Below are 22997 nucleotides of genomic sequence, written 5' to 3'. Positions count from 1 at the left end.
TTGTTTAGTTCTCCTTTTCTTCTCCTTATTAAAAACACATGAACGTTTGCCTGAACTGAGCGATCATGTGTCCAGGTGAGTCAGAAGAGCTGTCTGTCAGACAAATGAGCAATCCGTTAATAGCAATAGTGGTTTTAATATATTACGTAATGAACACATCAATTAATTTATTAACATAGGAGGTATATGTTTTGCTTTGTGAACAAATGACAAGTACAGTACATATATCTGCTCTGCTTTATTTTTAGACTGAAGCAGCCATGGCCTGACAGTACACCACCTTTCTCTTTTAAGAACGTCATCCGCCTGACAAACGACATTGATAAATTTAGAGATGAGCTCAAGAAAGAGAGAATCTCTGGAAATTTGGATGCACCTGAGGGTGGGTTTGATGCTATTCTCCAGAGCGCTGTGTGCACGGTGAGGAGTTTTTAGTTTTGTAACTGTAATCAATGTGTGCACTAATATACAGCTTTGGTATAACGAAAAGTGGAATTTTTGGGGCTCATTATATCACTGTGTGAAAATGATGGCGTTGTGTACTAGTGGTCATACTCTATAGTCAGTGCGTTAATCTGCACATGCCCCACTCTGTTCCTTACCATGTAACGAATACGCTGTGCCCATTCCACCCTCTCTATTTAGCAAGCGTGCCCACATATGATTAGAGGTGCATTGATGGGAAAACTGACATAAGAACAGTTATAACATTTGTGACGTTAACTATGCATGCCACAGCTCTCCATATGGCAGATTTTCTTATTTATCTATCTTATGCCCCATGTTTGTTTCTTTGTTTTACATAGAACCAAATTGGGTGGAGGCAAGGAAGCACCCACATCCTCGTGTTCTCCACTGAATCAGCATTTCACTATGAGGGTGATGGAGTGAATGTTCTTGATGGGATCCTGGCCAGAAATGATGAGCGTTGCCATTTAGACGAAGCTGGATATTACACATATGACACCTTTCAGGATTACCCATCTGTTCCCACTCTTGTGCGACTTCTGGCTAAGAATAACATCATTCCAATTTTTGCTGTCACCAACCACTCCTATAGCTACTATGATGTGAGTGATGCATGTAAATGGTGGAGGCTCTTGCTTTTGGGTCCAAATGCTATGCTACAATTCAAAACATTTGGCAAATGTGTTCTTCAATGGCAAAAGCATCTGAAAGACATTAGCTTAAACAATTCTTACCACTAGCCCAAAAGTTTTTACTAGTCTCTTTGCTTCCCCAGCAGCTTAAAGTGTATATGCCAATGGCTAATTTTTGATGATTGCTAGAATTAGGGTCCAAGGGAAGACTTACATTTTTTCAAGGAGCAACAGAGCATCTATCTCAGAGAGCTATGATCTCAGAAAATCTGAAGTTTCTCTTATACAAGGATTTGGCTTTGTTATTTTCATTGTGTCCCAATTATCTGTCACAGGGAGAGAGGTCAGAAGATTGCGGTGTCTGGTTACCCAAACTCCTGCACTGGTTAGAAATGCTTCACCATCATACTAAACAGTGCAGGTTTTCTTTCCTCTGGCATTGCTAGGGTTAATCAGTTCAGTTGATCTCCTGAGCTCTCCATCATGGATTGCCTCAGCTGCTCTGTGTTGGACACTTCCCTCTGGTATATATTCTTGCCACTGGCATTTGGGAATTGCCAGAGACAGTTCATTCTGCCTGGTTTGGAGTTGGCGTTTGGAGAGTTGTTCAGGTGATTTCTGCATGGAGTTTGTTCACATGTCCATCCTCATCCTCTCCTAATTGATTTTGCCTACCTTTCCCTCCCCTGTGTTCCACTCTGTTGTTTGGTGAATGTATTTTGCATGATTCCAGTTTTCATTTATCCCTGTTTGTCTTCCCTTGTCTGTCTGGTTAGTGTAATCCTATACACTTTGGCCTCACACCATCCTAGGTGGGGGGAGGGAACAGATAAGGGTAAGTCAGAAGCAGCATAGCAAGGCATGTGACCCCAGACTAGGATGCTCCCTAGTGTGAGGGATAGGGAAGGAGCCTCTTTCCCAAGAAATCCTGCAACAGTACCAAGACAATGTCAGCTGTTTTTACTGGGAAAAGTCACACTCATTTTAAAGGGGTTCTATTAGCAGGAGTTCCAGGAATTCACTATCTACTGTACAAACAAACTATTTATATGTGCATGTAGTTCTTTCAAAGACAATTCCAGAATACCTTTACATGGCCACTCTGTTCCTCCTTTATGATGAAATCTGCATTTAAATCAATATGCAAATTAGGCTGAAGTGCTTTTGTTTGTGGAAGCTCTTCCCTTTGTCAATCCAGCTCTATTCCCTGCCCAGCACCACCACTTGCTTGACTGACAGCTCCTTTGCTTGAAGTGACAGAACAAAGGAGCCGTTAATCAAGCAGGATTTGGCAGCACTGGGCACAAATAGAGCTGGAGTGACAAAGGGAAGAGTTTCCAGGAACTGAAAGAACTTCATCCTCATTTGCATATTGATTCAAATGCAGATTTCGTGATAAAGGAGGAATGCACTGGCTATGTATACATTGAGACCAGTTATTGGCTGCTGCCGCTACATGAAGTATGAAGGACCCGACAGGGAGGACCAGAGATGTGGCTTTGGGACAGCAGTGATTATTTATTAACACTCATTTGTTTTGTTTGTTTTTTTCTCATTTTTTTTTTTAATCAGATAAATTTTTATTAAATGATAACAAGTATATCATATGACATCAAGCAGTTGTTCACATATAATCATAAATTTTTAATAACAAAACTCCCCCCCTTCTCCCCCTATCCCCCCCCCTCCGAGACCCCTTCAGTGTCTTCCTCATTTCTATTCCGATACTCTTTCCCACCTCCATATATACTTGTTTATTATGAACATCATCTATATCATAATACATCCTCCCCACAAATCTAACTCCATTCTACCCATGGCTGCCATATCTTATGAAATACATTGAGTTTATTTCTCTTAGTATAAATACTTTTTTCCAATGAAATTATATGCTCCACTTGCGTAAGAAAGTCTCGTCTAGTCGGAGGCTCTTCTCTGATCCAGAACCGAGCGATCAACTTCCTTGCTATGAACAACAGTCTAGCAATCGCCAGTTTGACCATGGATACTGCTACTAATTCCTCTACATACCCTAATATACAGACCAAAGGGTCTCTGGGGACTGCACAACTATATATCAATTCAATCCGACTCAATATGACTGTCCAGTACGTAGACAATCTAGGGCAATGCCACAGCATGTGCAGCATGTCTGCCCGTTCCTGCGAACATCGTGGACACTCGGAATCGGACCTCAAACCCATCTTGAACAGTCTATCAGGAGTTCTGTAAGCTCTATGAATTACGTATAACTGAGACATCCTCCCAGGTTCGCTCATAGAAATCTTAGGCACATATTCTAAAATAGATTCCCATCTATCGTCATTTATCTCTCCCAATTCAACCTCCCATTTCACTCTAGACTTGATGGGATGTTTGACTAGAAAAGTGAACAATAAATCTCTATACACTTCTGAGATTGCCCCCCTTGTCACGCTGTTCTCCAAAATGGAGGCCAGCGTGATATCAAACTGGATCTCAATAAGTTTTCTCCGACATTGCGACCGATACGCATGCTGAATTCTTTTATAATGAAACAAATTTGAATGCGGTAACTGGAATTCTGTCTGCAGCTCCATAAATGACTTAAGTCTTCCCTGACCCATTAGCTGTCCCATCCTTCTGATTCCTGCCTCTCTCCAGGGCCCAAATCCTTCCATTTGCCCGAATTCTGGCAAATTTATATTATCCCATACAGGAGAGTATTTGGTAAGGCCCGTGACACCCCTTATCTGTTTAACTTTTTCCCATACCTTATGAATTAGGAGAACAGTAGGAAACCGAGAGCCTAATTTTAAAAACTGCCCCCCTTGTAAACTCTCTCCCAGAGGCCATTTTCCAAACAAATATCTCAAACTACTGGGTGATTGTCCCTGTCCCGTCTCCACCCCCCATCCTCCGATATACTGGCATTGTGCTGATAAAAAATATACCCAGGGGTTGGGAAGCGCCAAACCTCCTTCCTCCTTCGGCCTCTGCAAAGTTTGTTTTTTTCTCATTACTGTTGTATGCTACAAGTAAGTTTTAATATAATGTGGAAATCTTCTTTAAATTCAGTTTCTTTTTAATCAATTTTTTATTTACCTTTGGTAATAATTTTTAGTTACTAATGGACATTTCCATATGAAAAAATTGTTGCAGAAATGTCATCATCTGTTGTATGTATCTGAATGGAGTTGTTTGGTGACGTGCAATTCTTCAGACCCATTTAGGCTAATTGAACAGTTGCAGAAATGTCTTCAACAAATCTGCGGCATGTAAATATGTCCATAACATGATATCAAGTGATATACACATGTACGAAAAGCATTATAATAAGGGTTTATAGACTCAGTGTGTCTGTTCTACAGTCCATATATTAGTACAATATGTGCAAGGTGTTCGGTTGAGTATCATGCTCCAATGTGATTAACAATCTGTCTTTACAGAAACTAAGCAAATACTTTAAAGTGTCTGAAATTGGAGAACTGAAGGAGGACTCCTCTAACATTGTGCAACTTCTGGAGGAGGCTTTTAAGGTACTAGAATTTTTCGAGTACATTGCACATGTAATGGTGGACAACATAATTTTTTTGATATGATACTGCAAAATCCATGATAACAGTAAGAGGTTACTTCTGAGTAGTTTGAGAGACAATTATTTCTATAATCCTATGTACAGTCAATTACTTCTGCCACTGTTCAGTCCCGGGTTATATGATGCGCCGGCTGAGGATTGTAGCAAGCCGGCACCATTTGCATACGACGCTGTTAATTCAAAGTGAATGGAAACAACCGAGCTTATGCAAATAACATAACGTACTGGCCTTCAAGTTGGCCACTGTGACATCTGCATGATATTAGACAAATCCACCACGTACATTGTTAAAATCCAGATTCAGCCATTAGATCTGAAAACAGGCTCATAACTGTTTTGATAGTAACCATTAGCTTCACAAAAGATTTATGCCATAACAAGTGGAGGAGTTTCTAGCTAAAAATGTTTTTTATTGGATATACATACATAAAAAATATTTAGTAAACCAAAAAACATAAAGGATGACAACACCCAGAATGCTAGCTAAAAAGCACTGCATGTAATATTGTAAGGATGGTTACAATAAATATGAATGCACAATAGGGTGACCGGATCTCATATGGGGGGGAAAAAATGTCAGAATCTTGTTCGTCTGGACCCCACAAAAAACGATTCCCCTTTCCAGATATTGAGATAGCCAAAATTTGAGCTCGATCAAACGACGTTAACCCGTTCCGCTCGTCGCTCAAAGTTTGAAAAAATCCAAATTGAGGTATTTTAAGATTTAGGTATTTTGCATAGTCTGTTAGACTATAAAGAATGTGACAACAACATTGCAGAAATAGCCCTGACCAAATTTTCGAACCATTTGTAGTATTTGAATGCAGAGTTGGTGGGATTATCGTTTTTTGATCCCACCATTACAGACAATGAAAAGTTGTTAATGGCTAATAAATTGCTCAGTAGCACAGATGAACCATCAGAGCACGCTAACCAGGGCCGGCGTTATGGGCAGGCAGACCAGGCAGCTGCCTAGGGCCCCCGCTCCTCCAGGGGCCCCCAGCCAGCGGCACATCACACAGCCACTATGGGGCCCCTGTGAGGCAGGAGGGCCCGCCTGCCCCCAGCGCCGACTCCCGCCGCCGCACTGAAGGAGGCAGTGATGGGGGAGAGAGCGTCAGCTGACGCTACCTCTCCCATCATTCCCCGCTCTGCCTCTGACACAGCGGGGGCGCAATGACGTCATCGCGCTCTCACTGTGTGCAGGAGGAGACAGGAGCAGCCAGCAGCGCGGTCATGAGGAGAAGGTGAGGAGTGTTGTTTTTTTTTTTTTTTTTAAATCAGTGCGAGTACTAGACTGTGGGGCCACTTTGGGGGGACTATATACCATGCTGGGGGGGCGCTATATACCATGCTGGGGGGCTATATACCATGCTGGGAGGGCCATATACCATGCTCGGCTGTATCATACCATGCTGGGGGGCTATATACCATGCTGGGCTGTATTATACCATGCTGGGGAGGGGGGAGGTATATACCATGCTGGGCTGTATTACACCAGTCTGGGGGGGACTATATACCATGCTCGGCTGTATCATACCATGCTCGGCTGTATTATACCATGCTGGGGGGGGCTATATACCATACTGGGCTGTATTATACCAGGCTGGGGGGGCTATATACAATGCTGGGCTATATTATACCATGCTGGGCTGTATTATACCATTCTGGGGGGCTATATACCATGCAGGGCTGTATTATACCATTCTGGGGGGGGCTATATACCATGCAGGGCTGTATTATACCATGCTGGGCGGTATTATACCGTCCTGGGCTGTATTATACCATTTTGGGGGGGCTATATACCATGCTGGGCTGTATTATACCATTCTGTGGGGGGATATATACCATGCTAGGCTGTATTATACCATGCTGGCCTGTATTACACCATTCTGGGGGGTGCTATATACCGTGCTGGGCTGTATCATACCATGCTGGGGGGCTATATGCCATGCTGGGCTGTATTATACCGTGCTGGGCTGTATCATACCGTGCTGGGGGGCTATATACCATGCTGGCCTGTATTACACCATTCTGGGGGGTGCTATTTACCGTGCTGGGCTGTATCATACCATGCTGGGGGGCTATATGCCATGCCGGGCTGTATTATACCGTGCTGGGCTGTATCATACAGTGCTGAGGGGCTATATACCATGCTGGGCTGTATTATACCATTTTGGGGGGGCTATATACCTTGCTGGGCTGTATTATACCATGCTGGGCTGTATAATACCATTCTGGGGGGGCTATATACCATGCTGGGCTGTATTATACCATTTTGGGGGGGCTATATACCATGCAGGGCTGTATTATACCATACTGGGCTGTATTATTCCATTCTGGGGTGCTATATACCATGCTGGGCTGTATTATACCATTCTGGGGGGGGGCTATATACCATGCTGGGCTGTATTATACCATTCTGGGGGGGCTATATACCATGCTGGGCTGTATTATACCATTCTGGGGGGGCTATATACCACGCTGGGCTGTATTATACCATTCTGGGGGGGGGCTATATACCATGCTGGCCTGTATTACACCATTCTGGGGGGGGCTATATACAGTACCATGCTGGGCTGTATTATACCATACTGGGCTGCATTATTCCATTCTGGGGTGCTATATATCATGCTGGGCTGTATTATACCATGCTGGGGGGATATATACCATGCTGGGCTGTATTATACCATACTGGGCTGTATTATTATTTCATTCTGGGGTGCTATATACCATGCTGGGCTGTATTACACCATTCTGGGGGGGGGCTATATACAGTACCATGCTGGGCTGTATTATACCATACTGGGCTGTATTATTCCATTCTGGGGTGCTATATATCATGCTGGGCTGTATTATACCATGCTGGGGGGATATATACCATGCTGGTCTGTATTATACCATACTGGGCTGTATTATTCCATTCTGGGGTGCTATATACCATGCTGGGCTGTATTATACCATGCTGGGCTGTATTATACCATGCTGGGCTGTATTATACCATGCTGGGCGGGCTATATTATACAATGCTGGGCTGTATTATACAGCCCAGCATGGTATACAGCCTGTATACCATGGTGGGCTGTATACCATGGTGGGCTGGGCTGTATACTATGCGGTGTGTTATATACCATGTAGGGTACATTTTACACTATATTCTATAGGGGGAGGCTGTGTTAAATAATATGAAGGGCTACATTATATTCTATGGGGAGGTGGGCTGTATTATATTCTATGGGGGACGCTGTATTATAGTTATTATATGAGGAGGGCTACATTGTATTCTATGGAGGGGCTACATTATACTATATAAGGGGCTTCATTATATCCCATGAGGGGGTTGCCATATATTCTATGGAGGGGCTGCATTATACTATATGGGGGGTGGGACTGCATTATATACTATGGGGAGTTACATTATATTCTGTGGAGTGGCTGCATTATATTCTATGGGGGTTACATTATATTGTATGGCGGGGCTGCATTATACTCTGTGGGGTGGCTGCATTATACTATATGTGGGCTGCATTATGCTGTATCGAGGACTATGGGGAATACATTATATGAAGAACTATGGGGTGCATTATGCTATGGGAAGTGATTTGTACTACATGGGTGACTATGGCGGTGCATTATACTATATGGAGTGTATTATACGGAGGACTGAGCAGTGTATTTTAATATATGGAGGGCTATGAGGAGTGTAGTATACTATATGGAGGACTGAGCAGTGTATTTTAATATATGGAGAGCTATAAGGAGTGTATTATACTATATGGAGGACTTTGGGGCAGATTATATTATATGGAGGACTATGGGATGTAAACTGTAGATGTCCTGCTGATAACATGATACTGTATGGTGATCTGTTAGGGTGGTTTCACATTAACGTTGCAGGCCGCTAAGCCCCCCGCTCTCTGCCGCACCTCCTTCGGTAGCGCCGCCTACGGGCGCATAACGCTTTAGCACTGGGGACGCACACGGCCGCCGCTAAGCCCCGCCACCTGCCGCGCCTCCTCTGGTAGCTCCGCCTATGTGCGCATGACGCTGCATGTGTCCTGCATCCCCTATCTTTAGCACTGGGGACGCAGGCTGTGCGCAGGTATGTGTTTGGCGGTGCATGCGTCCTTTTGACGGTGCGCCGAGCGCACCAAATTGCAACAGGTTGCGTTTGGCGCTGGTCGGCGCACCATCAAAAGGACGCATGCACCGCCAAACGCATATCTGCGCACGGCCTGCGTCCCCAGTGCTAAAGATAGGGGACGCAGGACGCATGCAGCGTCATGCGCCCGTAGGCGGAGCTACCGGAGGATGCGCGGCAGGTGGCGGGGCTTAGCGGCGGCCGTGTGCAGGCCAATGCTGCGGCCTGAAACGCTAATGTGAAACCACCCTTAGGGTGTGTGCACACGTTGCGGATTAGTCTGCGGCTTTCTCTGCAGAGAATCCATATCTCTTGGCAGAAACTGCAGGGTAAAACACATGCATTTTTTCTGCGGATTCCTAGCATGTGTACAGCAGATTTGATGCAGGTTCTAGTGCGGTTTGGCAGTGTGAATGAGAGAGAGATTGATTTGTATGTCCCGGAACATACACTGCAGCTGCGGTCCCGCAAAAAAGACGTAACATGCTGCGGAAAATAAACCGCAGCAAATCGGCGCAGAATTTTCCGCAGCATGTGCACGGCGGATTTGGTTTTCCATAGGTTTACATTGTACTGTAAACTGCATGGAAACTGCGGCGTAACCGCAGCAAAAACCGCAACGTGTGCACACACCCTTAGTGATCGTTCTGTTCCCATCATTCTTTCTCAGAAGGTGGAAAGAGGTCGGGAAACAAGCATTGAACAACTTCAATTTTGACGATCATTTAGCGGCCCGAACTCAGTGCATGTAAATACAATCGAAATGTTTCTGTGTGATGTGCAATATGTTAGCATTTGGGGCCCCATTTTAAACTTTGCCTAGGGCCCCACTTTGCCTAAAACCGGCCCTGACGCTAACCTACATGAGTTGATAATTTTACATAGTTATCTAATCTATTCTAGAGCTTTTGTTAAAGTAGTTTTTGAAACGTCAGAATATAATGCTCGGCATTTGCTTACAACTTGCAGGACATATTGCTTTTGTTCTTCATCTTTTGTCAGAAGGTCGTTAAAGTCGGTTACTTCCTACCTCTTTTAATTTTTCTTTCCTAACTTTTGGATTTACAACCCTAGCGTGCTCTGATGGTTCATCTGTGCTACTGAGCAATTTATTAGCCATTAACAACTTTTCATTGTCTGTAATGGTGGGATCAAAAAACGATAATCCCACCAACTCTGCATTCAAATACCACAAATGGTTCGAAAATTTGGTCAGGGCTATTTCTGCAATGTTGTTGTCACATTCTTTATAGTCTAACAGACTATGCAAAATACCTAAATCTTAAAATACCTCAATTTGGATTTTTTCAAACTTTGAGCGACGAGCGGCACGGGTTAACGTCGTTTGATTGAGCTCAAATTTTGGCTATCTCAATATCTGGAAAGGGGAATCGTTTTGTGGGGTCCAGAAGGACAAAATTCCGACAAAGATTTTTTGCGGTCACCCTAATGCACAATGCCTCAAATAGTAGACATAGTTGTCAAAATGTATATTATACAGTTATGGCCGAAAGTGTTGGCACACTTGAAATTGTTCCAGAAAAGGAAGTGTTTCTCCTCAATTATTTTTTTCAATTACGCGTGTTTTATTTTACACGTGTTTATTTCCTTTGTGTGTATTGGAAAAACAGAAAAAAAAAGAGAAAAAAAAAGCAAATTGGACATCATTTTGCACCCAACCCTCAAAATGGGCTGGACAAAATTGTTGGCACCCTCAACTTAATATTTGGTTGCAATCTCTTTGGAATAAATAACTGCAATCAATCGCTTCCTATAACCATCAACAAGCTTCTTACATTGCTCAACAGGAATTTTGGGCCACTCTTCTTTTGCAAACTGCTTCAGGTCTCTCACATTTAAAGAATGCCTTCTCCCAACAGCAATTGTAACATCTCTCCATCTCTCCTCAGATGTTCAATAAGATTTAGATACGAACTTATTGCTGGCCACTTCAGAACTCTCTAGCGCTTTGTTTCCATCCATTTCTGGGGGCTTCTTGAAGTATGTTTGGGGTCATTGTCCTGCTGGAAGACCCATGACCTAGGATGCAAACCCAGTTTTCTGACACTGGATACGGCATTGTGACCCAAAATCCTTTTGTAATCTTCAGATTTCATGATACCTTGCACATAGTCAAGTCATCCAGTTGCACAGGCAGCAAAATAACCCCAATACGTCTTTGAACGTCCACCATATTTGACTACAGGTTACTGTGTTCTTTTCTTTGTATGCCTCATTCTGTTTTCAGTAAGCAGTAGAATGATGTGCTTTACCAAAAAGCTCTATCTTGATCTCATCTGTCCACGAGACACTTTCCAAGAAGGATTTTGGGGGTTTTGTGTGAAATCATGTCCAATTTGCCTTTTTTATCAGTTTTTTTGTGTTGTCCAAATACACACAAAGGAAATAAACATGTGTAACAAAACGTGTAATTGCAATAATTTTCTGGGAGACATACTTAATTTTCTGAAACAATTTCAAGGATGCCAAAACTTTCAGCCATGACTGTATATACAAACATACATGTTCCAATTCATAGGTGTATGGGAAAAGCGTGCCTGCCCATATTGTAATGAAATCTGCAAAGTTACTAGAACAACATAGTCCCCAATGCGCCTTTTGCATGTTTAGATACACTTTCTCAGGGGGTATTAGAAAAGAATTTGGTTTCTGCTCTCAGAAACAGTGAATTGGCAATAGGCTAAAAAACGTAATTATTCATTGATTTTTTTTTTGCCTTTGTGATATATTTTGGCTTTCAATGTATATACAGAATTAAACCACATCTGTCATGAAAAACATAGCAATATTAATAGCTACCATGTTTGAAAGATGGCAAAATTTGGCCTGGTCATTAATGGACTTTATAGAAGTTTTCTTTCTCAGTATGTTATGAGTAAGGGCCCAACGTACAGGACACCTATCAGTAAGCAAAATGAAGGGACAGAAGACACTCCAGACCTTGAATTGTGCTTAGCTCCACATGTATGGTAGAACCAATGTGCTTAGATGCAGCACTGCAACGCCTTCAGTCTGTTCCTCTGGATTAACCTTTTTTTTCAATATGATGTAATATAATTTATTAAAGGTAACCCTTTGCTATGAACATGCAGTCCATGGGCAGCAGGTTGTAAAGCAGGAGAAGCAGACAAAATTATTGTACAATTTAGTGAGAAAAGATTCTGTATAATGTCAAATGATTTAACACTAGAACTACTGAGGTAGTCATTTTGACTACTTCGCACTATGTATTTCTATTAGGTGTCACGAGTCCAGTAGTTCTAGTGTTAATTCAATTCCTCCTCAATCTGGGCCAATGTGAATTCTTAGTAGTGATTGACAACTTTTCTTACACACAGTGATTGCTGTCAAACACTAATTAGGACCGCCTACTTGACTCCTAAACCCTGAATGAGCAGGAATTAAAATGAACACAATTGCAAATCATTGAAATTATTTTCTTCTAATATTATATATCAATCTACTCAGCTCCTTCTGTTCTATAACATGCTGCCCGCAGAGAGAAATGCATGCTCAAAGCAACAAGTTCCCTTCAATTAGCTCTGGAGACAGGAAGTATTTGTTATGTGGTTCAATTACTGTTACATCACCATGAGTGGTTTCTGATCATTAACAAAATATAATATTAGGCAAACGAAACCTGATGATACATGTGATACAATTTTATGGGTTGAAGTTAAAATAATTCTGCTAACTGGTTACACTTTATTTGTAGCAAATCCGCTCGAGGATGGATATCAGAGATGATAACACGCCCCGCTCCATGAATATTTCAGTCTCATCCGATTCGGCCAAATTGACAGAGGCAGGGTCTTTTCAGGTGACCCGTGGTGAAGTGGTGAGTGTCACTAGAGCGGGTAATATTCTGTATTTATATAGGAAGAGGAAAATGTCAAAAAGGTTGACTTCCCATTTTTCTTTTTTTAGGGGACATTTAAAGTAAAAGTAAAGGCTCTAGAGCAAGTTGGTGTTCAGAAAGTTTGTGCGCTGCCACTTCAAGATCGGTCCGGCAATGTCTTGCTTAAACCATCCACCTTCACAAATGGACTGCAAATTGATGCGTCGGTCATGTGTGATGAGTGCCCTTGTGAATTGGTAAGTGCTATGGACCTACCACTCAAGACTTGAAAGTAGACATCACAAAGATGTCTCCTGTTATACCAAACATACTACTTACTGTTGTGTCATGATACTTTTTCCATTTTTTAAGATGGCGTTAAGATCCTAAGCTTCATTAATGTTCTTCCCTTTTTACTATCCTTCGTTTATAGCAAAAAGAAATTGATTCCCCAAAGTGCAACAGAAATGGCCACTTTTCTTGCGGACGTTGTGAATGTAAAGAACCCTGGTAGGTCCTGGGTAGTAGCCGCTATGTAGCTGAAGCTATATCTACGTCTGGTAGGAGCCACGTTATTACACAAATGCATGGTGGATAGTTTTGGCCATCTTGGAAGTATGTTGCATCTTATAATCTAGTATTTGGATCAATGGAAGTTTACCTTTTTTTTACAGGAGAGGAGAATTCTGTAACTGTTCATCGTTACAATCTATAGACAGCCAGTCATGTGTTGCTCCTAATAGCACAGAAATCTGCTCAGGAAGAGGAGAGTGTCTCTGTGGTGTTTGCCAGTGTTCTGGCGAGTCCCCGATCCACCAATACCAAGGAGAATTCTGCCAGTACAACAATTTCCAGTGCCCACGCACAGGTGGCTTCATGTGCAATGGTACGAGGACGCCATCATTTTCTACCTTGTAGCTAATTATATGGATTATGGAACATTGCATAAATTCTTGGCTGTCATTTCGTTTTTTGATTGCTATGTAACCTGTTCACTACTGCAGATACTGCCTTAGGGAACCTGATAGTTAACACATACTGACAACAATTACAGCACCAATTTTACAACTGGTAGGGAAAAAATAACCAGTTTCAGCCCCCAGTTATTTGTTTTAATCAGCCTATTTATGTAAATTTTCTGCATCTGATCGCTCTCATACATATATATATATATGTATCTATACAAATTTATATATATTTTTTGTAGGGGTTCACTCTCTTGGGTAGCTGCTTGGAACACGAAGCCACAGGGTTTTTATATTATAAACGGAATTTCCCCAAATGCTGTGCTCCTGAACAAAGAACATGAGACTACCACTTTAAATGACAAATAATGTCTTACACTTGCAGATAGAGGCAGCTGTTACATGGGAGCCTGCGCTTGTATAAGTGGATGGGAAGGGGTTGGATGTGAGTGCCCAACCAGCAATCAAACCTGCCTGGACAGATACGGGGTAAGTGCTATGCTTAGGTGTAGGAAACTGCAGAACATGTATTCTTGCTTTATGAAAAGGCAATATCTTTATGGAACACGTCTACACGATATCTGCTGGCGATGCTAAAGCGATTTCTTTCTCTACAGGGCTTGTGCAATGGCCGAGGGAGTTGTGTTTGTGGCCGTTGCCAGTGTGACACAGATCCCCAGTTTACAGATGTTCTCTGTGAATTTAGCACCTCCCTGGTATGTATGCTGCCAGTGTAAAGATCATGCTTTTACATTATATCCTTCTATTTCCATTCCTTATGTCATCTTACGCTGGCATGCTAAACATTACATTAGCAGGCTGACATTACACTAAAACTTTGAACCAAAAGTGACAAATCTGTTGCATTTTACAACTCCTACCAGCTCTGCCCGTTTATGGATCAAAACCATATTAATGACACAGGCACCAAATGGGTCCAAAAACACACCATGAATTTGGCAAATGTTGGACACAATACATGAAGCTATCAAAATGAAGGGATACATGGAGAACTTAGTTCTGTGTTTGAACTTTGTGATAAATGTTCTTTTCTTTATCTATCTATATAGCGTCTGTTGGGAGCCTGCGAAGATGTTAGAACATGTGTGCAATGCCAGGCATGGAACACTGGAGAGAAAAAGGGAGAAAAATGTGAAAACTGTGAAATCAAGATAAAGATGGTTGATGAACTCACAAAAGGTAGATCGCCAAAGTGACATTTTTCCATCCATTGTCTGACTGGGGTGCCAAGGTACCACCAGAAACATTTACTCTGGGGGCCCAATGTTCAGCTACCTACAAATATTACATTACCCTCATTCGCAAATTTACCTTTCTTGTATATAATAGTACACTGGGTAGCTGTTAAATGACTGATGAAATGTTGTCTGTGTCTGTACACAGTAAATCAAGTGTATTGTGCAACTACTGCTCATGTAGGTGAATAGGTGTCTCACTCCTGCAGAGTGGCCCACCAGGGAATTCCCCTGTTCTACTGGGGGCCAGTCTGAGCCTGTTTCCATTATGTCTACTATCTGTGACTGGCGTTGGAGCAGCAGGTCTTCTATGATGAGTAAACTATGGACACAATAACTGACTGGCATTTCTTCATACTAGCTGATGACAGAACCGAGAAATGCTCGTTCCGAGATGAAGAGGATGACTGCACCTATCATTACACTGTGGAAGGATTAAGCTCTGTGTTATCAAACTACACTGTTATGGTACAGAAAAAAAAAGGTGAGTCGCATATAGCAATATGCATTTGTGTCTTATTGTCAAGTCACATTGTTCTGTCCTCACTGAATGAAGCAGACTTTATTGTAGTTATACAGTTCAGCTAAACCGCTATACCGGGGTCCAATAAGGAGACTGTAGGTTGAGTCTGTTCTTTTATTGAACTTGATATATTGGCGCAGTGAAACTACAATACAATATACTGTACATACAATCAGTACAGGGGCATAGTAGAAATACATTATACATAACATACATAGTACACTGTGAATGAACATTGCACACTAATAGCTGACCAGGGCGCAGGACTGATTAAACTAGGCTAAATAAGACAGGAAGTAGCTACAGAAAGCATGCGTACATACCAGCAATGCAATCACAAGGGGAGAAGAGATATGAGATGCTTCCTGAATGCAGGCTGAAGGAAAATGGATGAACTGGAGGGAAACTACCACAATGCTTTGCAAAAGTTACCATAATGCACTGCAAAGCTACCATAATGCACTGCAAAGGGAGGGAAGAGATTCATTGAAAGTGAAAGAAAAGCACAATGAAGATAAGACTGTGATTATGACACTGGTCACTAGAGGGAGCCAAAACAAGGCAAACAAATACAGATTTCTCAATATTCTCACCAGTAAATCATTGCAAATATAAACAAACAGATAATCAAAGATTATGAATTAGATGTTGGAGACAGAACACACATCTTCAGCTGTTATAAATAAGGGAAACTGTGCTTCCCTGCAAATAAAAATCTCAGCTATTTAGCTAAGCAGTGGGAAAGACGTAGTAGTAGATGCAAAAAACGGGTATAACTTGATCAGCTCTTATTCAGGCTGTGCCTGCAGCAAATAAAAAAGACAACCCTTTGATGAGATTGTGCTTTTTTTGTTACTGAGGTAAGTTATGTCCTATCTCTAGTCTATGTCAGCACTATCTGATGGGTGATATATAACCACTGACATCTCAACTAATTTCTAAAAGCAAATAAAGTTTCCATTTTGGAGCAATTGCACCTTGTTTGTTCACACATTTCCAGTACTAATATGTCAACACTATTGGTCCTTCTTGATAAGTTATTGTTAACTCATCTGACTGTGAGTCCTCGCGGGCAGGGTCCTCTCTCCTCCTGTACCAGTCGGTGACTTGTATTGTTCATGATTATTGTACTTGTTTTTTATTATGTACACCCCTTTTCACATGTAAAGTGTCATGGAATAAATGGTGATATAATAATAATAATAAATAATAATTTGCCTACACTCCCTATCTAGTTCCAAGTGAATATAATTTTGGAATCTACATAAATAATTAAATGGTCATAGTTGTTTCAACAAACTTTGCATAAATCAATACCGTATATACTCGAATATAAGTCGAGATTTTCAGCCCAAAAAATTGGGCTGAAAGTCCCCCTCTCGTCTTATATTCGAGTCATATACACCGGGGGTCGGAGGGGGAGGGGGAGCGGGGGAGTCAGGTCATACTTACCCGTCCTGACGCTGTGTCTTGAGCCCCCAGCTTCTCCGCGCTCTCTCTTCCTGCCTTCAGTGGTCACGTGGTGCCGCTCATTAAAACTCATGAATATGCGCATATTCATGAGTTTTAATGAGCGGCACCACGTGACCGCTGAAGGCAGGAAGAGAGAGCGCGGAGAAGCTGGGGGCTCAAGACACAGCGTCAGGACGGGTAAGTATAGTGATACTCACCTGTCCTGCGTCCATGGCTGCTTGCTGCTGTCTGTGTCTGTCATCGGTCAGTGACTTCAGACAGCAGAGGGCGCGGTGACGTGGTTAGTGTGCGCCGCGCCCCCTGCAGTCTGAACGTCACTGACTGATGACGTGGCAGATAGCAGTGAGCAGCCATGGACGCAGGACAGGTGAGAATCTGACACCCAGCGACGGAGAGGTGAGTATGTCATTTTTTTATTTTTACATGTAGCAGCAGCATGGGGGCAGCATATGGGGGAATCATCTATGGAGCTTCTTATGGGGGCAGCATATGGGGGGCATAATCTAAGTAGCTTCTTATGGGGCACCATATGGGGGAATAATCTAAGGAGCTTCTTATGGGGGCAGCATATGGGGGGCATAATCTAAGGAGCTTCTTATGGGGGCAGCATATGGGGGCATAATCTAAGGAGCTTCTTATGGGGGCAGCATATGGGGGGCATAATCTAGGGAGCTTCTTATGGGGGCAGCATATGGGGGAATAATCTATGGAGCTTCTTCTGGGGACACCATATGGGGGAATAATCTATGGAGCATTTCCCACCCTAGACTTATACTCGAGTCAATAAGTTCTCCCAGTTTTTTGTGGCAAAATTAGGGGGGTCGACTTATACTCGGATCGACTTATACTCGAGTATATACGGTAATATAAGTGAATATATATGAAAATTTGTAATATACAGTATATTATAAGAGAAATCTGCCTCTTTCCTGACTTATGAGAGTCATTTCTTTTCCCCTTCCTCCACCCCTTCAACTCACACTCCACTCCTCAAAAAAAGCAAAAAAAAAAAACCAGTCTTAGGCCCCCTTCACATGTTTATGTTAGCAGTACATTGCAAAATATAGGAGAAGCTTTGCAATTTTTTTTTTCTTTTGTCATACCGGAAAAACACTGATGGCACACTGATACTATTTTTCCGGTGCTGGTTTTATACGGACAAGTGATGTGGGCCTTAGTCAAAGAAAGACAGACTTCCGGCACAGTGAGGTGCCAAGTTACATCTCCATTTATATGGGGAGAAGTGAGGAGCAGAGTGAGAAAACAAGCAGAGGAAGAAACAGGCAGATCATGCTGAGGTTAGTGAGTGGTTTAGCTTATCCCACAATCACACTGCTGTATAATCTCCGCCATATTGCTTCTATTTTTACTGTTACTACGTACTTGTATAGGAGACCTCATGGCAGCCAGTCTCCACATGCTAGCTCAGAGGCAATTGAAAACTAAAGATGGAGCCTGCAGACGGGCAAAATTGGTCACAAATAATGTTATATCTCATGTACACACATAACGCCTTATACTGAAAACTTACATGAAATGACAGGCACGCTTTGTTATCCCTGCTCCAGGCATCACCATACTTATTTCACTGATTCCTTTCTCTCTCCTCAGAGTGCCCTCCAGGCGCCTTTCTGTGGCTCATTCCCCTACTCATCTTCCTCATGTTGCTCCTTGGCCTCTTGTTGCTTCTCTGCTGGAAATATTGTGCCTGCTGTAAGGTAAGAATACGCCATGGACCATGGTAAAAACATTACGGGAACCTGTCACCTTGGAAAACGCATTGATTGATAGTCCTCCTCTGCACACTGTACCATATGCAGCGCTCAGAGTATACTGTATAGAAAATATATGTTAAAAGGCACTGGTGGGATGTTACTGTATTTGGGAAATGAACTTTGACTTCTTTTTTTACAGGCATGCCTGGCTTTATTGCCATGCTGTGGACGAGGTAATGGCCATCAAACTGAACTTGTAGTTTATTTTCTGTATGAAAAAGTACAGGATGCAGAGTATTTCCATTTTGGAAAAATATTTTAGACTCTTCATAAATGCTCAATTTTATATTCTAATTTGATATTGCTCTTACACATATAAGGTGTAACTATTATAAAATACATATACTAAAGGAAATATGGAAATACATATATACGAGAAGGCAAATAAAGTATACACTGTGTAGATATTCATGCAATAAATGTAGCATAAGTCTGTGTAGGTGCAGATGATTTAACACAGGTGTCTGCATAGTACAAGCACCATAGGAGGCACGATTTTTGGCGGTGAATTACTAACCCAGTTTTGATTAATAATTGTTGTTATACCAAACGGCAGCAGAGTAAATAGGTTTTAAGTGGGTTTTTTTTTCCATAGGTCGCACAGTGGGATTTAAGGAAGACCACTACATGCTGCGGCAAAGTCTGATGTCATCTGACTACTTGAACACTCCTCTAGTACGAAGCGGTAACCTCAAAGGTGGAGACACTGTAAGATGGAAGATCACAAACAATGTCCATCGTCCTGCTCCAGCACCAGGGGATTTAAATCCTAAAGAGCTAGGTATGAAAAAGAAACTGAATACTATGGCTAAAGAAAGTGTACCGATGTACTGTATATAGACTGTATTGGTACATGATTATTTGAAAATGATCTTTTCTCATTTTGTAGTCCCATATGGTGTCTCACTACGGTTGGCTCGTCTCTTCACTGAAAACCTGTCCAAGCCCCAGACACGGGAATGTGATCAACTGCGCAGAGAAGTAGAAGATACAGTAAGCTGGCATTGTTAATTGTTGTTACCAAAATAATAAACTATTCCCTATTCTTAGGAAGGAGGATAACTTGCTGATCACTTGTGGTCCGGCCACTGGGACTTTCAGCAATGCCCAGATTGGGGTTCTGGATTCGTGATCAGAACTCTCCAGCCCTGTCTTGAATGGAGCAGTGGTGCGTTCTATCTCCGCTCTTGTTCATTGTCTATTGGACTGCTGGAGAAATACAAAAAATGTACTCTACTTTCTCTGGCAGTCCTTTCTTTATACATTGAAAAAAGAGGAGGCCATCCAGGATGGGGCTGTAGAGGCCTGATTTTGGGATCACTGAAGGTCCCAGTAGTCAGACCAAGAGCTATCGGCAAGGTTTCTTAAGGGATAACCTGTTTATTTATTTTTGGAGGGTATCCCTTTACTGTTGCTCCTTAACTCTTTGCTGCTTTTTTTGTATTTTGGATAGGTAATAATGACATCTTCTCGGACACTAAGATCTTAAGGCCCCGTCTCACTAAGCGATCTCGGTAGCGAGATCGCTGCTGAGTCACAACTTTTGTGACGTAACAGCGATCTCACCAGCGAGATTGCTGTGTGTGACAGCGATCAGCGAGCGGCCCCCCTGCCGGTATCGCTGATCGCTCTGGGAAATCTCTGGACATTTCTTTGGTCGCTGGTCTCCCGCTGGCCAGCACGCATCGCTGTGTGTGACAGGCGGGAGACCAGCGATCAGGTGTAAAAAATAATTAAAAAAATATAGTTATTCTCACCTTCCGACGTCCCGTTCAGCCATCCTGCCTCTCTCCACGCTCCGGTCCCAGTGATCCGTTGCACAAATGACCGCGAGACTTTCTTATTCCTCGAGACCGTGACATCTCGCGGTCATTCGTGCAAAGGATCACTGGGACCGGAGCGTGGAGAGAGGCAGGATGGCTGAACGGGACGTCGGAAGGTGAGAATAACTATATTTTTTATTTTGATTCTATTTTTTACAGCGACGGCAAGCGATGCCGGGCGCTCGGCATCACTGTGCTGATCGCTGGTGAAGCTGTGTGACAGCTCACCAGCGATCACATAGCGACTTACTAGCGATCCTGACACCTTGATATCGGTGTCGGGATCGCTGGTAAGTCGCTTAGTGTGACGGGGCCTTTACCATATTTACTCACTGATTAAGACCACTAGAAACACTGGATACTCACTCACATTACACATTTTAAGGAGAGAGCACCAGATAATCAGGATATCTAATACTCATTTTTATCCCCCCAGCTGAACGAGGTTTATAAGGTGATTCCAGGCACTCACAAGGTGAAGCAGACAACATTCAGGTAATACTGTGTTCAACTGTAATACAGAATTGTCATCTGCCACAATATATTGCAAGATCTAAACTCAAGTTTTCTGTCATGGATTTTAAATGTGCTAACATCATAATATATTGTTGTATATTGGCCTCTTGTTTAATAGGGCCACCCCTTTAAGACAATTGTTGCAATTTTGAGAGGTGTCCTTTAGTGTATCACAAATGTTCAATTTTAAATTTATGTTTGTTTGTTTCTTCCTCCAGGTTGCAGTCCAATGCTGGCAAGAGGTACAAAATAAAACTTAAATTTTATTATGTTTTCAATGATTTCATCAGTCATTTACAACTAATGTCACTCATAAACCAGAAAATGGGTACAAAAAACATACATTTATGAAGCTGCATAAATATACTTGTAGATGCATGTCTTAAAGTAAAATGCAATAATTAAAAAATACAATTTCATTTACTATAAAATTTTAGTTTTGGGAATTCTTGTCCGCTGTTGCATGTTGTAACATTTTGATGACAAACTTATTATACGTCATATGTTTTAAGGGAAATTAACTGGTGACTTGTCCAATATACAGTATGACCAATGGTCATTCAATTTCCAGGACACCCATGATCTGTGCAAGGAAAGTCTTTTCCTGATTTATTCGGTTTCAGTGCCATGCTCCCTGGTGTGACTGTGCCTGGTACTGCAGCTCAGTAGGGTGACGATCGTTGAGAACTTAGGAGGAAGGGGTCACAAAACACCCACTGATTATATTTTATGTTAGGCATCAGGTTTCTGTGTCTGCTCTGCAGGAATCTAGAGCCTCACATTCTGCGGTCTCCTGCTGTCTTTCTACTGCAGAGGAGATTACTTTGCAGCAGACCGCTCCAGAGACTAAGTCCCTCTGTGCTCCTACTGGGCATGCTCACGAGATGATCTCCCATTGGAGATCGGGAGTCATGTGCCCAGGTCCTGTTCCAGATCTCATTTGGTCCATCTCAGAGATCTGGAAGGTCCCGCACGGCTATAAAAAGCGCGCATGGCCGTTCCGCCATGCCCTAGTATAGACTATACTTGCTATGTGTGAATGGTGACGGATGCATGATTCTGGTGACTGACTCATTTGAAACCCCTTCCCTCTGATATTACGCATGGTGATAGGGAATTAGTTTAGTAGTCAGCGCTAGTCAGTGGCAAGCCTTAAGCCACTGTGCTCCCGCACCGCTACGCTAGCGTCCGACATCGCGCTTGCCTTCCAGCCTTGTCGTCAAGCGGCAGTGTCCTACGCCGTGCTGCAGTTGCAGCCCCCTTTGCGCTCACAGTAGCGACGCCGCACACCCAGTAGGTCTAGAAGTACGCAGCTCCTCTGTCTTAGGGCCTGCTCCTTAGGGCCTGCTCCTGTGACCAGATACCATGTGTGCATTTTAACTGAACTCTGTGACACTAACAGGTTCAGTGTTCTTTGTGTTTTTGTGTTGTGGCGTCTCTGTGTGTGAACAGAGCCCGCTCTGCGCGCTACGGGTGAAGTTGAACCCGTGCGCATTATACCGCCATATTGCTCCTGCCATCACTCAGCAGCGGTTGTAACACCTACTGCACGGTGGACCCCGAGCGGCGAACGCACTTTATTATCATTTTTATTTAGTACGTTCCGCCGTTCCTAACATTATACTAGCGCCAGGGTCTGGCAAGTGATGGCAGATCAGCAGCAACTCCTTCAGTGCATTCGCCAGCTAGAGGGCCGGTTGGCTACTTTTGAGAGTGTCATCGCAGCGGCGAAGTCTTCGAAGGCTGCTGTACAGGCAATCGCCGAGGCGGTTTCCCGTATGTCCACGTCCTCGCACGCGCCGACAATTACCCGCCTCCGGTTGCCCGATAAATTTTCTAGCGATGGTTCCTCCTGTAGGGGCTTTGTCAGCCAGTGCTCTATCCAGCTGGAGTTACTGGCTGCGCGATTCCCTACGGAACGGGCCAAGGTGGGGTTTATTGTTTCCCTTCTGTCGGGCAAGGCGTTGGAGTGGGCTACGCCACTTTGGG

At 42.9% G+C, this 22997-nt stretch overlaps 1 protein-coding gene across 5 annotated transcripts in view; it reads left to right on the top strand.

Annotated features, from left to right (window-relative positions):
• The window catches only part of ITGB4 (integrin subunit beta 4), a 91150-nt gene that overhangs the window by 47799 nt on the left and 20354 nt on the right, over positions 1-22997 (top strand). For all 5 annotated transcript variants that reach the window (XM_073587937.1, XM_073587936.1, XM_073587933.1 and 2 more), the window contains exons 7-23: positions 249-420; positions 807-1070; positions 4529-4618; positions 12555-12677; positions 12767-12934; positions 13111-13187; positions 13352-13563; positions 14028-14131; positions 14260-14358; positions 14713-14842; positions 15260-15382; positions 18506-18612; positions 18809-18842; positions 19265-19450; positions 19559-19662; positions 20929-20987; positions 21227-21250. In XM_073587937.1, coding sequence (XP_073444038.1) covers positions 249-420; positions 807-1070; positions 4529-4618; positions 12555-12677; positions 12767-12934; positions 13111-13187; positions 13352-13563; positions 14028-14131; positions 14260-14358; positions 14713-14842; positions 15260-15382; positions 18506-18612; positions 18809-18842; positions 19265-19450; positions 19559-19662; positions 20929-20987; positions 21227-21250 — 2076 coding nt within the window. The remainder of the gene's footprint in view (positions 1-248; positions 421-806; positions 1071-4528; positions 4619-12554; positions 12678-12766; positions 12935-13110; positions 13188-13351; positions 13564-14027; positions 14132-14259; positions 14359-14712; positions 14843-15259; positions 15383-18505; positions 18613-18808; positions 18843-19264; positions 19451-19558; positions 19663-20928; positions 20988-21226; positions 21251-22997) is intronic.

The sequence above is a fragment of the Dendrobates tinctorius genome, unplaced genomic scaffold (assembly GCF_039654945.1).
Source record: "Dendrobates tinctorius isolate UK_male_01 unplaced genomic scaffold, ASM3965494v1 ptg000103l, whole genome shotgun sequence".
NCBI classification, from domain to species: Eukaryota; Metazoa; Chordata; class Amphibia; order Anura; family Dendrobatidae; genus Dendrobates; species Dendrobates tinctorius.
Note: the sequence above shows the minus strand (reverse complement) of the source record. Positions and strands in the feature narration are given on the sequence as shown.